Source organism: Kogia breviceps, chromosome 16 (genome assembly GCF_026419965.1).
Source record: "Kogia breviceps isolate mKogBre1 chromosome 16, mKogBre1 haplotype 1, whole genome shotgun sequence".
NCBI classification, from domain to species: Eukaryota; Metazoa; Chordata; class Mammalia; order Artiodactyla; family Physeteridae; genus Kogia; species Kogia breviceps.
The window spans coordinates 64,183,205-64,201,525 of NC_081325.1; the positions used below are offsets into that span (position 1 = coordinate 64,183,205).

The 18,321-nt window shown below is 40.0% G+C and overlaps 1 protein-coding gene across 2 annotated transcripts in view; it reads left to right on the forward strand.

The window, feature by feature from the left end:
* GPC6 (glypican 6) overlaps positions 1 to 18,321 on the forward strand; it is a 1,090,913-nt gene that overhangs the window by 981,490 nt on the left and 91,102 nt on the right. The window contains exons 6-7 of one of the 2 annotated variants that reach the window (XM_067016260.1): positions 12,512 to 12,655; positions 16,770 to 16,799. In XM_067016260.1, coding sequence (XP_066872361.1) covers positions 12,512 to 12,655; positions 16,770 to 16,799 — 174 coding nt within the window. The remainder of the gene's footprint in view (positions 1 to 12,511; positions 12,656 to 16,769; positions 16,800 to 18,321) is intronic. The other variant, XM_059042316.2, reaches the window with a different exon arrangement.

Genomic DNA, 18,321 nt, shown 5'->3' on the forward strand with positions numbered 1-18,321 from the left:
CTCCCCACCAGGACCAGATGTACTGCAGCATTGGAGGAACCAGCCATCTAAGGGAAGACTGTTGCTTGAAACCTGCTCCTGATTATGATACTAACGATGAGTGTTTCTGATCAGTAGGGAAACCTACTGAAGAGAAACACAAGTTGTTAGTTCTTCAAGCCCCAACCAATGCTTATTGCATTCACCAAGTTCACAGTCTTCATCAATGACAGGAAAGGGTCCTCATTATCCCACCATTTCTGTTAACCACCCAAATCAAAGGAGTTCTGAACTTTGCACGTTTGAGAAAATTCTCCAAAGGAAAGGAGAACTAAGCTTGCGGAGTCTCTCTGCCTGTGAGTTTCAGATGTGTTGATAATCTCCTTTCTATCCTATCAGGGAAGATGAAACTGATCTCACTACATATCATTTAACTGTATTAGGAATAATTTCAAACCTAATCCAGGAAAAGATTGGTTTGTCAGATATAATCTAAATTAAGAAGGAGACTTATTAAATTCCAATTGAAACCATCCATTCAATTAATACTTGTTACAGACGAGGGTAGAACCCATTACAGAAGAGCAGCATGGCCTGCAGTTACTTAATTTTCTCCAGACAATTCTTTCCGAATCTACAGCTCAGATGAAGATGAAAAAAGCTGAGAGAACAGAAAGGAGAATGTAATAATTTCTGCCTTTAGCTAATGGGTCTTAGTTTCCTCATCTGTAAAGAGAGGGGTTAATGCAAATGTCCCCTTTCCAGCTCTATCAGTTTACAGCTTTATGAACATTATCTCTTCGGTAATGATTAGGTTTCTTTTTCTAGCATTCAGATATTTTTCTTTTCTCTGGAACTTTTTCCTTTCAAAGCATTCAGGTATAAATAATGTCCTGGGAGTTCACATGGAAAAAATATCTTGCTTCAGATATAAGAACATTGATTAGAATTAGTTCAAATAAGTATATTTTTATTCCAGTAGCATTTATCATTCCTTCCTTTGAGCCCTTGTGTTACGTGTGCCCTTCTTAAGGCAGTGGGCACATTATTCTTTGTGTTATGGTTATTTGTATACTTATCTTCTCCTTCCCAGAATTATAAGTTATTTTATTCACTCTTACATTCTACAGAAAACCATTCTAACATGCCATTTTACACATGGAAGCAACAATACATTTTGTCGAGTTGAATTCAGAACATGAAAGTATAATGCCAGAAAGACTTCAACAATAAGGAACAGAAAATACCTTAAAATATACTTGAAGTTAGTCTTGTATTCTTTAAAATAGCATAAACGTTACAAGATCAGATTTTGATGTCAGACAGCCCTGGGATCTGGTTTTTACTAGTTGCGTGAGTTGGGGCAAACTATTTATCTGTCCAAACTCAATTTTAACTCACATTAAAAATGAGGATGCTAGTAGTATCTACTCATAAAGTTGTTGGAGGGCAAAATGATATAATCCATGTAAAATGCTTAGCGTGGAATTCGTCAAATCAAGACTACTCATCAAGTTAAGTATTTTCCTTGTCATTATGGAAAATGCCTGTGCTACGTCAATTCTAAAGAGCTTTGACTCTGTGGTTTTGCCTCATCCATGATGGTCTGTCAGCTTGTCACTAGTATCTAAGATCAGAAGAGCAGACTGGAGAGTCACACACGTGCAGTTGAATCCACTCCTGCATGGCATTATTTTCAACGGCAGAGACTCACCTGGAAAGGGACATATCTTTCTGCATGGCCTACGACACGGCACGTGGCACTGAATAAACGTCTCATCAACAAGGCCTTTGGAGGAACGTGGGCCCGAGGGCAGAGTGGAGTGGATGGAGGGGATGACAGCAACCCAACTCTTGTCCGTGCCTATGGGTGGCATAGCGAAGGGTTGTAGAGGAATGTCAGCGGCCTCAGCCTAACCTCGCGTTATTCTGAGATGAAGGGGATAATTGGCCTATTCCCTTGACACGTGGTTCGGTCCCTTCTGCCTGATCTCTGAGAAAAAAAGCACGCGGCCCTTCACTTTCTAAAGCTTTGAGTTCTATTTCTATTTCCTCTTTTGTTTTGAAAAGAGCAAGTTCTCAATGACTTCTAGATTCAGAATACCTTTTCTGTTTATTCAGATTTCAAAGCTAGTATTCTGTCTACCATTTCTCACTTATAATATTCCACCAAGAAGCAGTGACCTTGAAACATCTTTGATTCTTTGATTTCTTCATTTCTCTAACAGAAAACCAGAATCTGTTTCTTTCCCATGTGTTAACATCACTGGACCACAAAGCCGGGTTTTGCAGATGGTAGATGCAAGGTGGGGAAAAAGACACCTTTTTTTGTAAAGCAAAATGAAGGTTTGAAAACACACGCTTATGATGCATTTACAGGAAGTGCATCCAAACAAGACAGTTTTAACTTTCTTTCCACGTAAAAGTTTTTTTAAAAGAAATGTGTTTTCTCCTTTTGATTATAAAGGGAAACTCCTGATGATCTCTAACCTTTGGATATTTATCTTAAGATTTTTTTGCACTTTAACTTCAGGGCAAAAATGAGAAGATTACATTTAATGAAGTCTACTCAAGAATAGGTGATTGAAACTCACTTCACTTTTTAACACTCAGTGTGTTCTTAGAAACACAGCAAGATACCCTCTTGCTTTCCTGAAAGAAAGTCTTCTTCCAACCACCTCCTGCTGTTACAGAGGAGAAACTGCTTCCTAGAGCCAAGCTTCCCATGGGCAGCAGACTACTGCATTCAAGGAATTGCAGTGGCCTCTGACCGGTTTCACAAATACACAGTTATCCCCAACTCTTAGCACTTTCCTTCTACTCGGGACTATGCAGTATGGCTTGATCCTGCTGGAGTCATTACCCCAGCCAGCCTGTAGTTAAACGTGTGAAGGAGCTGCCTCTGTGAGTTGATAGCACCTCGTTCTGCCAGAAAATTTGGAATTATATATGGCTTTCTGTAGGTCTTTTTCTTCTAACACATTTTACTCCCCTCTTTTATTTGGCCTCCTGATTGGCCCAGAATACATCTTAAATATCAGCCAAATAGCTGAGATGCCCTCTGAAAATCAGTCATTTCTTTATTAATACATGTAATCTGTTAACTAAACAAAATGTTTTTAAAACACGGGGATCGTGGGGGTAGGTGACAAAAAGAGTTCTTGTGTAGAAAAGTTGAAACATCTCAGACACAATATTCTGGGTTGGCTACAGCAAAGGTAGGAGTTTTCACCCCACATCTCTCTCCAGCCCAGATTACTCTCCTGATTACACCTGTTTATCCAACTGTGTGCTACACACTGCCACCGGCCACCTCAGACACACCTGTCCAAAACCAAGCTCACTGTCCTCCCATTAACCCTTCCTTCCCCAGGTTTCTCCATCCCAGAGAACGCCCCCCCCCTCCAGCTCTTGTGTCCTAGCTAGACACCCAGCTGACCCCTCAACTCTCCCCATCGCCTGGCCCTCACAGTCAATCCATAATGAAACCTATTCAACAGTCATTCTAAATTTCTTTTGAATCCATCCACAGTGGCTCCCCTAATTTTATCAGCTCAGCACATGGATTATAGCCCCCTAATTAATTCCCTGCCTCTGGCTTTCCCATACTCCAATCCACTCCCCACGCTGTAGCCAGAGGAATTGCTGAAAATGCAAGTGTGTTCACATTACTCCGCTGCTTAATAGCTTTCCATGGTTCCCCGCTGCCATTTGAATAAAACCCAGACATGTTCCTGCACGATGTAGTCCTCGGCCTGCCCCTCTGGGTCCACCACTCAGCACTGTCCCCACCTTAAATTATTCAGGTAACTGTCGAGCACAGATCGTCTGCCGAGCCCAGTGCTAGACGCTCTGGACATGGGGGTGAAAAAGACCAACAAGAGAGCATGAGTCCTAGTCAAAGTTTTAGTCTAGGAGGTGAGAGAACCTCTGTGTGCACCAGACGTACAAATGGCCCGGGCTCTGTTGCTTGCAAGAAGCATCCTTTCTCTTCTCTTAAGTTTTTGCATGTGCTCTTCCTCATCCTGAAACATTCCTTCTATCCTCCCTATTCCCCCACCCCAAATACACAGCATTCAGAGGCGTAGTCCAACGATTTCTTCACTTTCCGGGCAAGATTCAGTGTCATACTGGGAAGTATTTGCACAACCAGCTCTCCGTGCAGAAAACATGCTCGTTTATAGTGTTTGCCAATTTCTGGGGTGTAAGTTTCAAGCTACCACCATGATGTCAACTGAACAAAGTAGCCGACGACAATGTAACATTTCCCCCTTACCGGTACACTTGGCATACATAACCACAGGAGCATAAATAATGGTAAAATAATTAGGAAGGAATAAATTTTCAGCATATATTACCTTTGATTTTAGTATAATTTATATCATTTTAAGTGTATACAATCTAACTTTTAATACTCACTCCGTTTAATGACTGGCTTTTTGCAAAATTCCTGAAAATTTAACACGTGGTCTTGTGAGCCAGTAAGATCCGGTTCCAGCACGTCGCCGCTCTCCTGAGATGCTTTCTCTGACTGTCCAGTCTGGGTTAGCTGCCTCTTGTGGGTGCTCCCATAGCATTTACTACATTCTACTGTCATTGCCTGATTTCTTGGCTGAACCCTCATGAGATCAGGGAAATGTCCAGCTGACACATCCCCAGCACCTAAGTCTAGCCTTAGTGACACTCTATAAAGATTCGTTGAATAGTAGTTTGAATGAATGATACAGAGCCAGGCTGTTGAAATTTACACATTTATGTAAATTCTGCAAAGTGATCTTAAAGAATTGCTTTCAACCTTGTAAACAAAGAGCATACGAAATAACCATTTAGGGAGGCCAACAGAGTTAGGGGTTTTTTCTCCCCACGCTCAAAATATGTTTTGTTCAGCTCCTTGTCACTCCTCCCTGCTCACCATTTCGGAGGCAATAGCAAGGTGTTCTGCTGTTGAAGGAATGCAGAACCTTCCAGGAAAAAAAAAAAAATCATCTTCTCCAGCAAATGGAAGGAATTTGCTTTTATTGAAGAAACGATTTTAGGAAGTATGCAACCCATCTGACAGATTTTCTGGAAGCAAGCTGCATAGGCATCAGGAGTAGATGTTTAAAACCTTGAAACTGACACAATCACTGGCTCTTGAAAACTGAAGCCAGTGAATGAAAAGCAGCCAAAACCGAAAGTGCTAACTTGACTTGATTCAGTCCAACCCAGAATTCTCTACACAGAATCCTGGACCCATCCAGAGACTTTGAGTTTGCCAGAGAGCTTGGCCAAAGGACCACTGTAATCAATCTTTAAGGAAACAAAAGCATGAATCAGAGAGCAAAGAAAAAGAGAGGAAGAGATGGAGAGAGGAATTAGGGGGAGAGGGAAGGGAAGAGGAAAGAAGAGAGAGAAGAAGAGAGATTGTTCAGAGTCATAGGATGAAAGCCTGTTTTCTTGAAAGGCAATCCATCAGGAAAATTGGCACACTAATAAAAGTTTAAAAATGAAATAAAATTAAAAATGCTGATTTTTAAAATGTTTGTATGATGAGTATAATGATTTTATATCTAAAGAAAGAAGTCATTATTTAAATGTTTTAAGTTTATATTCAGGAAAACACTTCTTAGGATATTAGCAGATTGTTGTTAGGAACCAGAAAAAAATGTGCAAAAATGAGGCCCTGGGGTGTCTAGTTTAATCTTGTGTCATGGTGATGATGGAGCTCTCCTTGCTACTACTTCTAATGAAATGGGGTTTTTAATATTTTAACTTACTTGCATCTGCTGAATGAGGATATGTGGATGCACCCTTGACACCCATTTCAGTCTTCACGTTTCACTTCCGCTTTGAGAACAGGCCCCCAGCTCTGAGCTGAACCTAGACGATGAGTGACTGGGCTGTGATACAACTGTGTGCAGGCTCTGCTGCTTTTTACAGGATAGGGAGATCGGGAAGTAGCCACTTCTCTCCAGAAGACTTGCTCTCAGCTCGCCTACCAACAGTTAGAGCCAAGCCTATTTTATACACAAAGTCTACTGCTCTCTAATTGTCCCATCAAGCACAGCGAGTAGCTATTATCAGATGATCAAGAAACCAGCTTTTTTAAACAACAAGGTCCTACTGTGTAACACAGGGAACTATACCCAATCTCCTGGGATAAACCATTATGGAAAAGAATATTTTAAAAAAGAATGTAGGGCTTCCCTGGTGGCGCAGTGGTTGGGAGTCTGCCTGCCGATGCAGGGGACGCGGGTTCGTGCCCCGGTCTGGGAAGATCCCACGTGCCGCGGAGCGGCCGGGCCCGTGAGCCGTGGCCGCTGTGCCTGCGCGTCCGGAGCCTGTGCTCCGCAACGGGAGAAGCCACAACAGTGAGAGGCCCATGTACCACCAAAAAAAAAAAAAAAAAAGAATGTATATATGTGTAAAACTGAGTCACTTTGCTGTGCAGCAGAGATTGGCACATTATAAAGCAACTATACTTCAATTTTTTTAAAAAAGAAAGAATAAAAAAGAAAAAAACGGATTTTTTGGTTCTAGTTATCAGTTAAACCAAGTTGGTGGTTTGGTTTTGCTTTAACTTGGCACAGTAAGTGGAGTAAAGGAGATATCTTTTTTTTTTTTTTTTTTAATATGGATGGATGACTCATTGTATTTTCTGAAGCCTAAGGAAGAAGGGTTCAACTTTGATTTTGAGATAACTGACTGCTGAGATAAGTGTATGAAACACGTAGCCCTGAGTCTGGTCCATCATAGACACTCAATAAGTATTCTTTCTCTTTCCTTTCCCGTCTTTTCTATCTCATTACAGAAATCTACCTCCTAACTGACTTCAATAAATGTTTGCAAAAGGCAGAAGTTATAACTAAAAATTTTACTTATTCATAATCTTTCATTTCTGATTTTTTAAACACATACTATGTGCTAGGAACTCTTACAGATTCTGGGATACAATGGTGAACAAAATGTATAAGATCTTATTCTTCATAGATCTTAAATTATTCATGCATCACTCTGTATAGTCCCTAGATTTGATTTGTTACCTGTTATTGTCCTATCTGATTACAGATTACATCAGTAAAATAATAGTACATCTTTTTACCTCATTGCTTCAGTGTCTTTTCCAAGCATCATATCATTTTATCTTCACAACAGCCTTGAGATTTGGGGACAACATAGTACCCCCGCGGCACACAGGTGTAAGGAGAAAGACGGAAACCAGGACTCCAAGCTTTTAGACTCTTATTGGTGACCTTCCTATTATACTTGTCTCTGATGAAAGAAGTGGCCACACTTGGACAAAATATATGTAGAGCCCATCAGATATGATAGCTTCTGTTTCCTTGGGAACAAATGGGATAGATTTGAATTCCCCAAGCGGTCATCTAACAAACAGTTCATTCATTAACACTCTAATGTAAATTAGAATCTAATAAGTAAATAAAACATCACTCTCAAAACCTCAAGTCCAATTAAATCTAGGTAGCATAAACTGTCACCCCTACTACTATACAAGATTAGAGTTTTGTTTGCAAATTTCAAAATGATGTATGGGAATAGCAACATCTTTCCCACCAGAATAAAAACCCACTGAGTAGAAACTGAGAAGATAAATTAAAACACACACACACACACACACACACACGGGCTGAGACAGGACCGCTGTGCAGCCGTTGCTTCTCAGATTGCCAGTAATGACTTCCGTGAATGTATAATCAACCTGCAGAACATAAAGGAGACAGAGAGGTAAAAGCTTGGATGCCTCTGAAAAAGTGTACACTGTGTTATTTATCTTAAGGAAATATGTTAAGATGCTGCTATGTTCTTAAAGGAGTAATGCTTGTACGTGGAAACCTGAGACAGCACTCCAACCTGTTCTCACCACACCCCCTCTCTTTCTTGTTTCTCCACACAATAAAATGTCTCTTCTTTCAGCACTTTCTATCTTTAATGTCAGCTTCTTTCATCTCAGAATGCCAACATACTTCAGAGACGTTATCTTAGTAATCCTCTTAAGAGAGAGTATTCCCAAACTAGATATTCCCAAAATCCACAGGTTTTGTGAGTCTGCTGGGTGGGAAGGATAATTTTTTTGTACCTCTGTAGCGTCTGTCTACACTGGGACTTCCAAATACTTTTCCAAATTATCTTATTATCCTTTTCAATGTTCCTTGGAGGGAGCCAGGCAGGAGGTAGTACTGATTCTATTTTTTCAAGGAACAGAGCTAATGATTTGTTCCACGACAAAGTGACTTAGCCTGCAGCCATATCCTCCAGAAAGTTCTGTTGTAAAGAGAAGACCTGTATAGTGTTTCTTCTCTTGAGTTAAAGGTAGTGGAGCAAGGAGTGACTTCACAAATCCCTCTAGGTAAATGCAGTTACATCTGAATCACTTCTCCTCTTAACAAATTAGAGCAAACTTCCCAGTGTGTCCTGGTATGTTCCCTGGAACACCTTGTAAGAACTTCCTGGAGAACCCTTGGCCAGATAGTTTTGGAAAACACTACAAATGAGCTTCTTCCTTTTGACGAGTCAGAACACATGTTACCCTGATGAAGCCCTGCTAAGGTGCCTCATTTAACTTGGACACGTGAAATCCATTGCTATGTAACAGCTGTTAACAGCCCGGGAAATAATACTTTGTGGAAGACATTTAAGAAACATCAGCCCAGACATTTTCCCCCTCAAATCTCCTTACTCAGAAAACAGAACTAGAAAGAACCGATCGCAGAATGATATAATTAGCTAATTATTATCAAGCACTTACTTTTCCAAACAGCCGCTCCACAGCATGTGGGATCTTCCCAGACCGGGGCACGAACCCGCGTCCCCTGCATCGGGAGGCGGACTCTCAACCACTGCGCCACCAGGGAAGCCCTGCCTTATGTATTATTGCATTTTATCATCACAGCCTATCTGTGTGGTAAATAATATTATTATTCCCATCTGACAGAGGAGGAAACTGAGGTTCAGGGAGGTCCTCTGAATGCTGACGTGGCACTGGGCTGTTCTCAGCTCCTCCTGTCACCTGTCTGCATACGTGCCCTTGGTGAGTGCAGCCAGTTTCAGGGTTTTAAATATCATCGTTAGGCTAATGATCTAAATCTGTATCTGCAGTCCTGACCACTCCCTGGGGGAGAACGTTGATATACAGACTCATTGAAACTAAGACCTTTTCCCCACACATTATTCCTCATCTGTTTCTACCCTTATTCAAAATACAGAATATTGGGGCACCCAGACCACCAGGAAGAAGGCTCACTGGTCCTTTATAGGAATACAGCCCTGGACCTCAGGAGGCCCAGAACTTTGCCTAACTATCGTGCTGCTATAGCAGACTCAAAAACATTGTCTGACACAGTCCAAATGCTCTGCATGGGAATTCCTTCTGTCAACGAACCCATGTTTAAAAAATAGTTTGTCTAGCTAATAGATGGCATGTATTGAAAATGAAATTATTAATTTTCACTTTGTATGTCATCTAAGTTATTTGACGGATATATGCTGTTTAAGATACATTCTCTACGTCAGAATCGTACAGGTGTTTTAAATCATTCCCGAACAAAGACCGGGTAAGCTTGACGCTCTGGTATCTTTGTGTTGTTGGGTTTTTTTTTAGGTTTTGTAAGTTTCTGAAAAACACCTCTTGATCCCTAAGCTTTGCATTTCCACACTAAAGGTTATCTCTTAAGACAATTCCCTTTTGCTAAGGGTATACTACAAACTGTGCTGAAGGCCCTTCATGATTCATATCTTCACATATTGTGACAGATTTCTCTGAAGGTCTCCATCTGATTATGGGGTTAGGTGTTGTTTCCAGAGTAATTAGAAGTCTGTGTCTTCAATTGGATCATAGATCATAGACCCAGCAATTTCTGCACTGAAATCATCTTCAAAATCCAAGCCTGATATAAATAACAGAGAGCTAGGAGCAGAAAGCTATATTGATTTACCTGTGTGCCATCGTTGTAATTAACACTCTCCCCCAAAAACAAACAAAAAAAATCATACAAGTGGTAAGGTTTTTTGTTACAATGAAATATCTCCCCTGGGGCACTAATATTCTTTCAGGGCATTTCTTGTTCCTTTGATTTAACTTAAGCCATTGAGCCAGGTTCTTCCCAAAAGGCAAATTAAGAAGGTCTGTTAACTCTTTCCATGTGCCCAGCTTCAAGAAATCTCAGCAAAGCCATTAATATTGTTTTGCCCTAGGCTTTATACTTTTTTTTTTTTTTTTTTTTTTTTCGGTACACGGGCCTCTCACTGTTGTGGCCTCTCCCGTTGCGGAGCACAGGTTCCGGGCGCGCAGGCTCAGCGGCCATGGCTTATGGGCCCAGCCGCTCCGGGGCACGTGGCATCTTCCCGGACCGGGGCACGAACCCGCGTCCCCTGCATCGGCAGGCGGACTCTCAACCACTGCGCCACCAGGGAAGCCCTATACTTTTTAAAAGTCAGCTGTCATTTTCGAAGCAATCCAAAATAGCACACTCAACCGAACCCTTGAGCTGTGGAAATAAATGCTAATGCCCCATCAGTAATGACCTTGGCCCTGGGAGGTGATTTAGGCAGCAGACAGAAGGGGGCGCCCTAGCTTTATCGCACTGGTTTACACGAGCGGCTTCAGAAATTGTGTGAGAGAAGAATAATCAATAGTGTGTTAAGGCCAATCTCGAGGAATGCCAAGACAAAATGCTCCCGGCTCTGCAAAGTGCTGAGTGGAAGGAGAACTTTTGAACACAGCAAAGGAGAAATGAGTTGTAGTGGTAAAACTAAATGAATTGTGTCTCAGGATGGAATTTGTCATTGGGAATGGCATTCAGGAGCCCTCGCGTACTTCAGTGGAATCGCATCATAGGCCTGATGAAAAACGCTTGTTTTAGAGTTAAACAACACGGAGTCAAATAACAAAACCAGAAGGAATGCATTCCAAACACACACATGTACCTTAAGAACTGGATGACATAAATAGTCCTGAGAAGTTTACTGAAGGAGGTATCCAGGGTAGAATCATCTCCTGTGTAGAAACGGAAGAAATGCAAAGTTGAACTTCATCAAAACTTCCTGAAAATGTTACTGGATTTCCTGTAATTCTGTCGAAGGGATTATCTCTTGATAACCAGCAGAGAGTGCGAAGCTTCTAAAACTGGCAAAGGAGGTATCCCCACACCACCCTGAGTAAAACCACTGTGGAAAAGAACTAGCAGCTTGGTCCCTGAGGTCATTACAACAGAATGTTTGATTTCCCGTGGCAACCCTAATTGTGACATGAACAGCTGTCAACAACAAAATTAGAGGAAACTGTCATTATAGGGAAGTTATCCACATTTGCTTGTCCTATTTCCACATCATTGCTCAAGAGAGTGTTTTCAAAGAATTCTTCTATTAGAGGTTTTCATTACTCAAAGAGGAGACACTCAAGTTATTGGCCTTATAGGCTATACATGAAATACATTTGTCACAGTAACAAGAATTCCAAACGAATGTTTCTTGAATGCCAAATTCAAGTACATGAAAATGTCTGGGACATAATTTCTTTAATCCTGAAGTCATCCTATGAGGTAACTCATACAATTCCTACTTTTAATACAGTCAGTTCTCATTATTTGCATAGTTGTGTTCTATGAGTCGCCACAAACCCTGAATTAGCAAATACTGAACCGTTGCTCCTACTAGAAATACAGGGTTAGGTTCCTGCAAGCTTTTAGTTACATTTTCATCAACCAGTCAATCCGTAACCTTGGTTTAGGTGTGTCTCTCCTGAAAGACACCTTATTCGATACATATTGTTGATTCGTTAACATTGAACTCACAGCCAAGTGCACCGCTAACTCATGCCTGAATTAAGTTTATCTAACACACAGTTTTCTCCGAAAGGCACGTCACAGCCTTAGGAACACTAGACAAACACTTCAGCCCCACGGCCGTGGGCCGTTTTAAACTGGGAAATCACCAAGTAAAACACAAAAGTATGGAAAAAATGTGGCACTAAATAGACCACCAAAGAGACACGCGTTTACAGCTTGAGAGCCGAAGCAAGAAGGCAGAGCTTCTCCTTGTTGGACTTCAGCTGTGAACATGCACTTCGCCGCTCTCTCCATGTCTGTGGAAGTGTTTTGAGTATTGATTTGGGGATTACAAATTAATTTTAGTGAATACAATCTTCCCTCGGTATCTACAGGTGATTAGTTCCAGGAGCCCCCACAGATCTCAAAATCAAATTTGATCCAAGTTTGTTTAAATTTGCAGATGCGAAACCCATGGATACGGAGAAGGTCAACTGTAGGCAAATTCACAAAAACAGAATCTGTAAATAATGAGGATTGACTGTATACGTAGAAAATAAGAGTCAGGCCATAAGTCAGTCACTCTGTATCTGACGGAGTAATTCTGTTTCATTGGTGCTTGTATTTGTTTAAGGTTCAAGATCAGAGTTTTTTTTGGAGGTAAGAGTTCCATGAAAAATGTAGAAGCCAGTCCACTGAATGCTTTGACATCATAATCTTAGGAAGAAACTCACTGTATAACTTTCGTAACCTTTCAATGGTTCTTCCAGGTCTTTCAGGGTTGTGGTCAACCCAAACCTGCTCCAGCCCTCAGATCCGCTCGCTCAGCTCCAGAAAATTTTAATACACGGTTCAGGCCTTACAACCCTGAAGAAAGACCAACCACTGCTGCAGGCACGAGCTTGGACCGGCTGGTGAGTTCTCCCGTTGCGGCCACTTTCCGTTACCAAGGTTATTCTTGTGTTGGGATTCTGAAAAAGCTGGTGGTAAAAGTCATCTCATTCTTATATCTGCTCCTGGTCTTAATTAGAATATTGAAAAGTAATGAGATCTTCCTTTTAGGTCAAGAATTAGATTATTTAAGAAGTCTTATCACTATTAATCCACTCATACAATGGCCAAATTTTCAACTCCATATTTCTTCTGAAATATTAATTTGGAGACTAAGTTCCTATATCTTCCAGAGATATAATTACAATAGCACGTTTCTTATTCATCTGCTTCAATTATGACACAATGTAACTTTATCATGAATGTTCCTTATATGTAAAGTTTCTGTTTGAAAAATCTTGCCAAGAGACCCCAAATCAATACTACTACCATTTTTTTTCTTTTTTATGTGACTTTTAAAAGTTGGAATGCTTAAAAATAGTCACTCTTTGATCCATTTAAACGTGTGTCAGGGGACCAAACATCTATCATTGAAACAATTAACTTGGAGATTACAACCATAAATATAGTAAACACAATTTTTAATGTGTTTCAAACATCAAATTTTGCTATAAAAAATGAAAAGCTCATAATTTCAAAGAAATACTGCCCAATCATTTTCAATACAATTTATAGCACTATAAACAATTTATATACCTGTAATTGTTAGTGCCGTTAATGTTGCTTCGCCAATTATCTTCATGTAAAATTAACAAAGAAAAGCCTTAAGGTAATAAAACACTTGAACCACATCTGATTATGTCATATAAACTCAGATCTCAAGGGTTTCTGGTTATGAAAATACTTTTATTAGTCACTGTTATAAATTACTTTATCATTTTAGCTAATATCTTTCTACAGTATAGAACTCATAAGATTAAATTGGTAGCATTTGGCCTCATACTAAGTACATCTCAGCATTTCTCTCTATAAAAATCAAATGTGCTTACAACACAAAGACCTATCCACGAAGTGTCAAAGTGAAGGGGTAAGTGGAGTCATTAACCGCTAAATTGTTATAAACTTATTACTGTTCATTAGCAAATAAAACCCCCTCTTCAGTGTAGGTTTTGAAAAAGGGATCATTTGGGTAATTGCTTCAACCTTGTACTTTACCTTAGTTATATCTATTCTCTATTCACAATTTCCAGAAAAGTTTAAAATTAGTCACCTTTTTTCTTTTAAACAAAGAATTCGATTCCACCAAACAACCAGCCAGTTGTAAAGAAATGGTGGTTTCATTAGATTCCATTGTTTGAGTTTTTATTTTACAAATTCCTTTGCACGTCAAGATCCTTTTAACCAGAGCACAATTTGTGAGTAGGGGTTTGACCTCCATCTCTCTTGCCCTTTTGTTTTTTGTTTTTTTGCTTTTCCTATTTCAGCTGGCTCTAACTTAGTTAATGAAACAATTCAGGCTTTTCAGAATTTTTATGAACTCTCATATCAGAACTGGTCACAATGCAAGATGAATAAGTTTTAGAGACCTGCTGTACAACCATTGTGCTGCAGATAACAGTACTGTATTGGTTAAGAGGCTAGATCTCAGGTTAAATGTTCTTACCTCAGGAAAATAAAATTGGAAAACAAATGGAGTACATTATCCACTTAGTTAAAACTGCATTGATTTTGAACAATATAATGAAATCTATGACTACTAATTACTTTTGCCTTTGAAACAGAAACACAGTATTCTTTCCTCCCAGAAGAAACACACACACACACACACACACACACACACACACACACACACACTCAAACAGGGGAAGTAGAACAAGAAAAATACTTTTCTCAAGGCAACGGTATTTATACAATTCAGTACAGCTTGAATAAAACATCAGCACTTTGAGAATTTCACAGGAAGTTTAAAATCTAGTAGATATGAAAATTGGTATTTGAATCTTTTATAAAGGAAATTTATTGGTCACCCCCAAAGTGCCCCAAATATAAGGGTCTTAAGGAATCTTGGCAAATAGGAAAGTGATTTAGGATCTTCTATTTTATGCACCCCCAAGATACATTTAATCATTTTTTTAAAGAATTAGTAATGATTAATCATATGATCACTAGAAAAGGACCAAACTCAAGGTACATAAGGACCAGAGTCAATGCAGAAGAATTTAAATCAATAAGCCAATTTTATTCTAAAAATATTCTCTGACTGCATATAGTACTTAATTCCTCGTAGGTGTGGCTTCAGGCTCTATAAGAGAGAATGGCAGTTTTGTTAATTTTTTATTCAATTAAATTCTGATTCCTTCCCAAATTGTAAGAATTAGCAATTTGTAATTCACAGCCAGTCATAAACCTACCTGGAGCTACTTTCCCAGCCCCTGAGACCAAGGAACTGTTTCCATGTCAAAAGGAGCTATACAGCGTTATTCCTGAGACACACAAGCTAATCCCAAAGCTAACATCAGAATCTCCATTTTGCGGCCGTTTGTTCCCCCAAATCTTTCGTCCCTTTGCAGGTTCAACATAGTTCTGAATAGTGGAAAGGTTGGAGCAGTTACCTTGGCCAGACAGTGCTGTGCAACAGTCAGATAAAATCATCTTCAAGATACACACAAAGGTGATAGGTCCTGATGGGTCTGCCATATATCCCTGCTTATTTGGAATGTTTATGAACAAGTCTCATGTTACCTACTCCTGTTTTAATTTTCCCCTGAAAATATGTTTCCTGAATACTTATAAGAAGCATGTGTCCCAGAAAAGAAGGATAATTGGAAAAGACTTCCTTTAATTTCTCTCAGTGTTCCAGCAGAGAAAATGCTTCAAAAGATAGCATCCCAAAGACCATCCCAGTCACCCCACCCCTTTTGCCAAACTGAAAATGTCTTAGCTATAAAGCTCTCGGAGAGTTGCTTCTTACTACCATTTAAAATTAGTACCTGTGGCATTAACTTTGGGATCTGCTGGTAAATGTTCTTATACCAGCTATTATAAAGCAATTTTTTATGTGAAGTGGTAGTTATGGGGTTTGTTTTAGAAATAAATCTCCTAATCCCAAACTAGGTAAACCACTGCTAAAACTTATATTAAAGTAATTGAAAACAAAACAAAACTCTCTCTTAAAAATATATCAGTTCCATCATTTAACCTCTTACTACAGTTATAAGGAAGTTGTCAATTCTTTTATATCACTAGGAAACATTCCATGTGTTCCTTCATAGTTATATGGGCATAAAAAACAGTTTAGGTGTAGCTTTCAGACATACTACCCTAAAGTTATTTTTATTATCCAATAATGAATGAATATACTTGTATAACTTCCGCTTCTGATGGAAAGCTGACTCCTCAGAGAATACTGAAGTCCTTCCTGCCAGCAGCCATGGTTTGTTCAAGAAATGAACAAATGCCATCAACTAACTTGGCTCACAAGCTGGTCCCATCACCATCTGTCTCTTCCTGTCACCAACACTCACCCTAGCACTCCTGTCCCAGCCCACTGTTACCGATTTTCAATGAAATAGACCAGAGGTGGTTATTTGAAATCAGGAAGAGCTTGGTTCTCTTCCTTTTTTCTTAAATTTATACCCTGCGAATTCTCTTAAATAATGTGATGTGAAACAGTGATTTCTTTAAAGAAAAGTCCACTAGAACTTCACTGAAATTATAGTGCGTAAAAATAAATCAACGCAAAGTAGCTCGATCTTGAGATTTGATCACACCACCGTGTTGGTTAGTTGTACAGCTCAGAATATTACAACACAACATGCTATACAGCTCCTGGGCACCCTTGGGCAGGGAGTGTCTGCTATTTTACTCCTGCTGATTCGTTAGAGCAAAAACATACTGTAAATTATGTGTCTTAGAGAAATATATTTTATTAAAGTAGATTTAACAAAACCCTAGACTTGGAAGTTAATTCATCAAGTTGGCAATGAGTTAGACCCATGAATCTCCAGTAAGTAGCCAACATCATACCATGTGTGTGCAGACGCTCACATGTTCCGCTGCTCACTGTGAGGGAGTCGGGGGTGGAGATGGGTGGAATGCCAGTCCGCGACGCTAAACGTTATACCTGTGCTGTGCTACTATGTATAGAATAATCTCTCTTTCTTTTTCCTTTGCATTTGTTTTCCTCTTGCTTCCCAGAGGGCTGTGTGGAGGACAATGCAACATAGTGTAAGCTTTGGTCTTCTTCTTCTTCTCATCTCCATTTGTCTTTGTACGGTCATTCCGGAGAGTTTCTGAGAAATCCCGCCTCCACTGCCTCCTTCCAAATTGTCTAGAGAGAGAACATTGAACACTGCACGTGACCAACAGGTTTAAGAATGTCCTCTCAGCTTGGTATTTATGGTTAACAGCCATTTTGGTATTCTTTCTCGATGGCAAGGTTTTCAATCTCAGCTTTGTGTAAGACTAGCTCATCTGGTGGCTGATTTGAATTCTATCCCAACGTTCAGACTATGTATAGTCTGCCTGAAAAACTTGCTCTTCCCTGATAGGATATATTGGCTTTTTTCTTCTGTGCTGAGTGAATAATTACCTCCCTAATAATGACAACAAACCAACAGCAGCTCTCATGCATAAGGAGCTAATTTTTCCATTAGCTGGGACATAGAGAATTTAGGGGGGTAAGAAGTAGTTTGTGGTATAGCTTGTTTTACTCTTTAGTTTCCTACCTGAATTTACTGATATCTTTTAGAGCATTTAGGGAGAAAGCATTGGATATTTTTTACTACAAAGCGGTTTGTACGGGAGATGGGGATAGACACACCCAGGTTATCCTACCTGACTTTCCATATTAACTGTAATAAACAGACAGTTAAGTTATCCAGTGGTTTTCATAATGCCACTCTGTGCTGCTACTACCACTTCATAAAGACCTGAACCCTCCATAGCATCACGGACCCAGAAGAGAAGATGCCTCTCCCCTGATGACCTCATTTATTCATGTAGCACACCTATGACGTCATGGTGCTACCTGTCTGCCTGGCCTTAAATTCAGTCAGTGGCAACACTATGTCTACATTTCCTCCTTTAATATTCATTTGTTTAAAAGAAAATGTCCTCTGAGTGGTATCCCTATTTAGCATTCCAGCTCTCTGAGCCCAGGGCCGTTTGGATAAGGTAAGGAAGTTAAGAGGTATCTCTGAAACAGGAGTACTCTGGAAGGACAGATCTGGAGGAAGGAACAGGGAAGGCAGATAGCTTAAGGTCTCCTAGTGCTAAATGGAAAGTGGGAGAAGGAAACATCAGTGGTGGGCCAAGTCAGGGTTCTATTAGTTTGGACCAACTGATACAACTTGACTAGCTCCAGCTGACAGAGTGTGTGCCTGCCCTCTCCAACATTCTATGGGTACCTCCAGATTTTTCCAGCAGCTGAACTAGTCCAATCTCCTTATCGGATGGTTATGATGACCCTTGTAGTTTCCCCAAAAAAGAATGATGTCCTAGAGCGTACTGGAAAGAATGTAAAGCATAATATCATCCCCACCCACTCCCCACGTGTGCTGGACTTCCCCGCTTGTCTCCTATACACTTCTCTAGCTGGGCCCCCAAAATCAGATGTTTATTATTGGATATGGTTCTTGCAAAAACACAATGCAATTTCGGAAATGTATTGGTATGCCACAGGTGACAAGTAAGTTGTTAATATTAATACGTATAAATTTAAGTACTTGTAAAGTATCATCAAGCTACA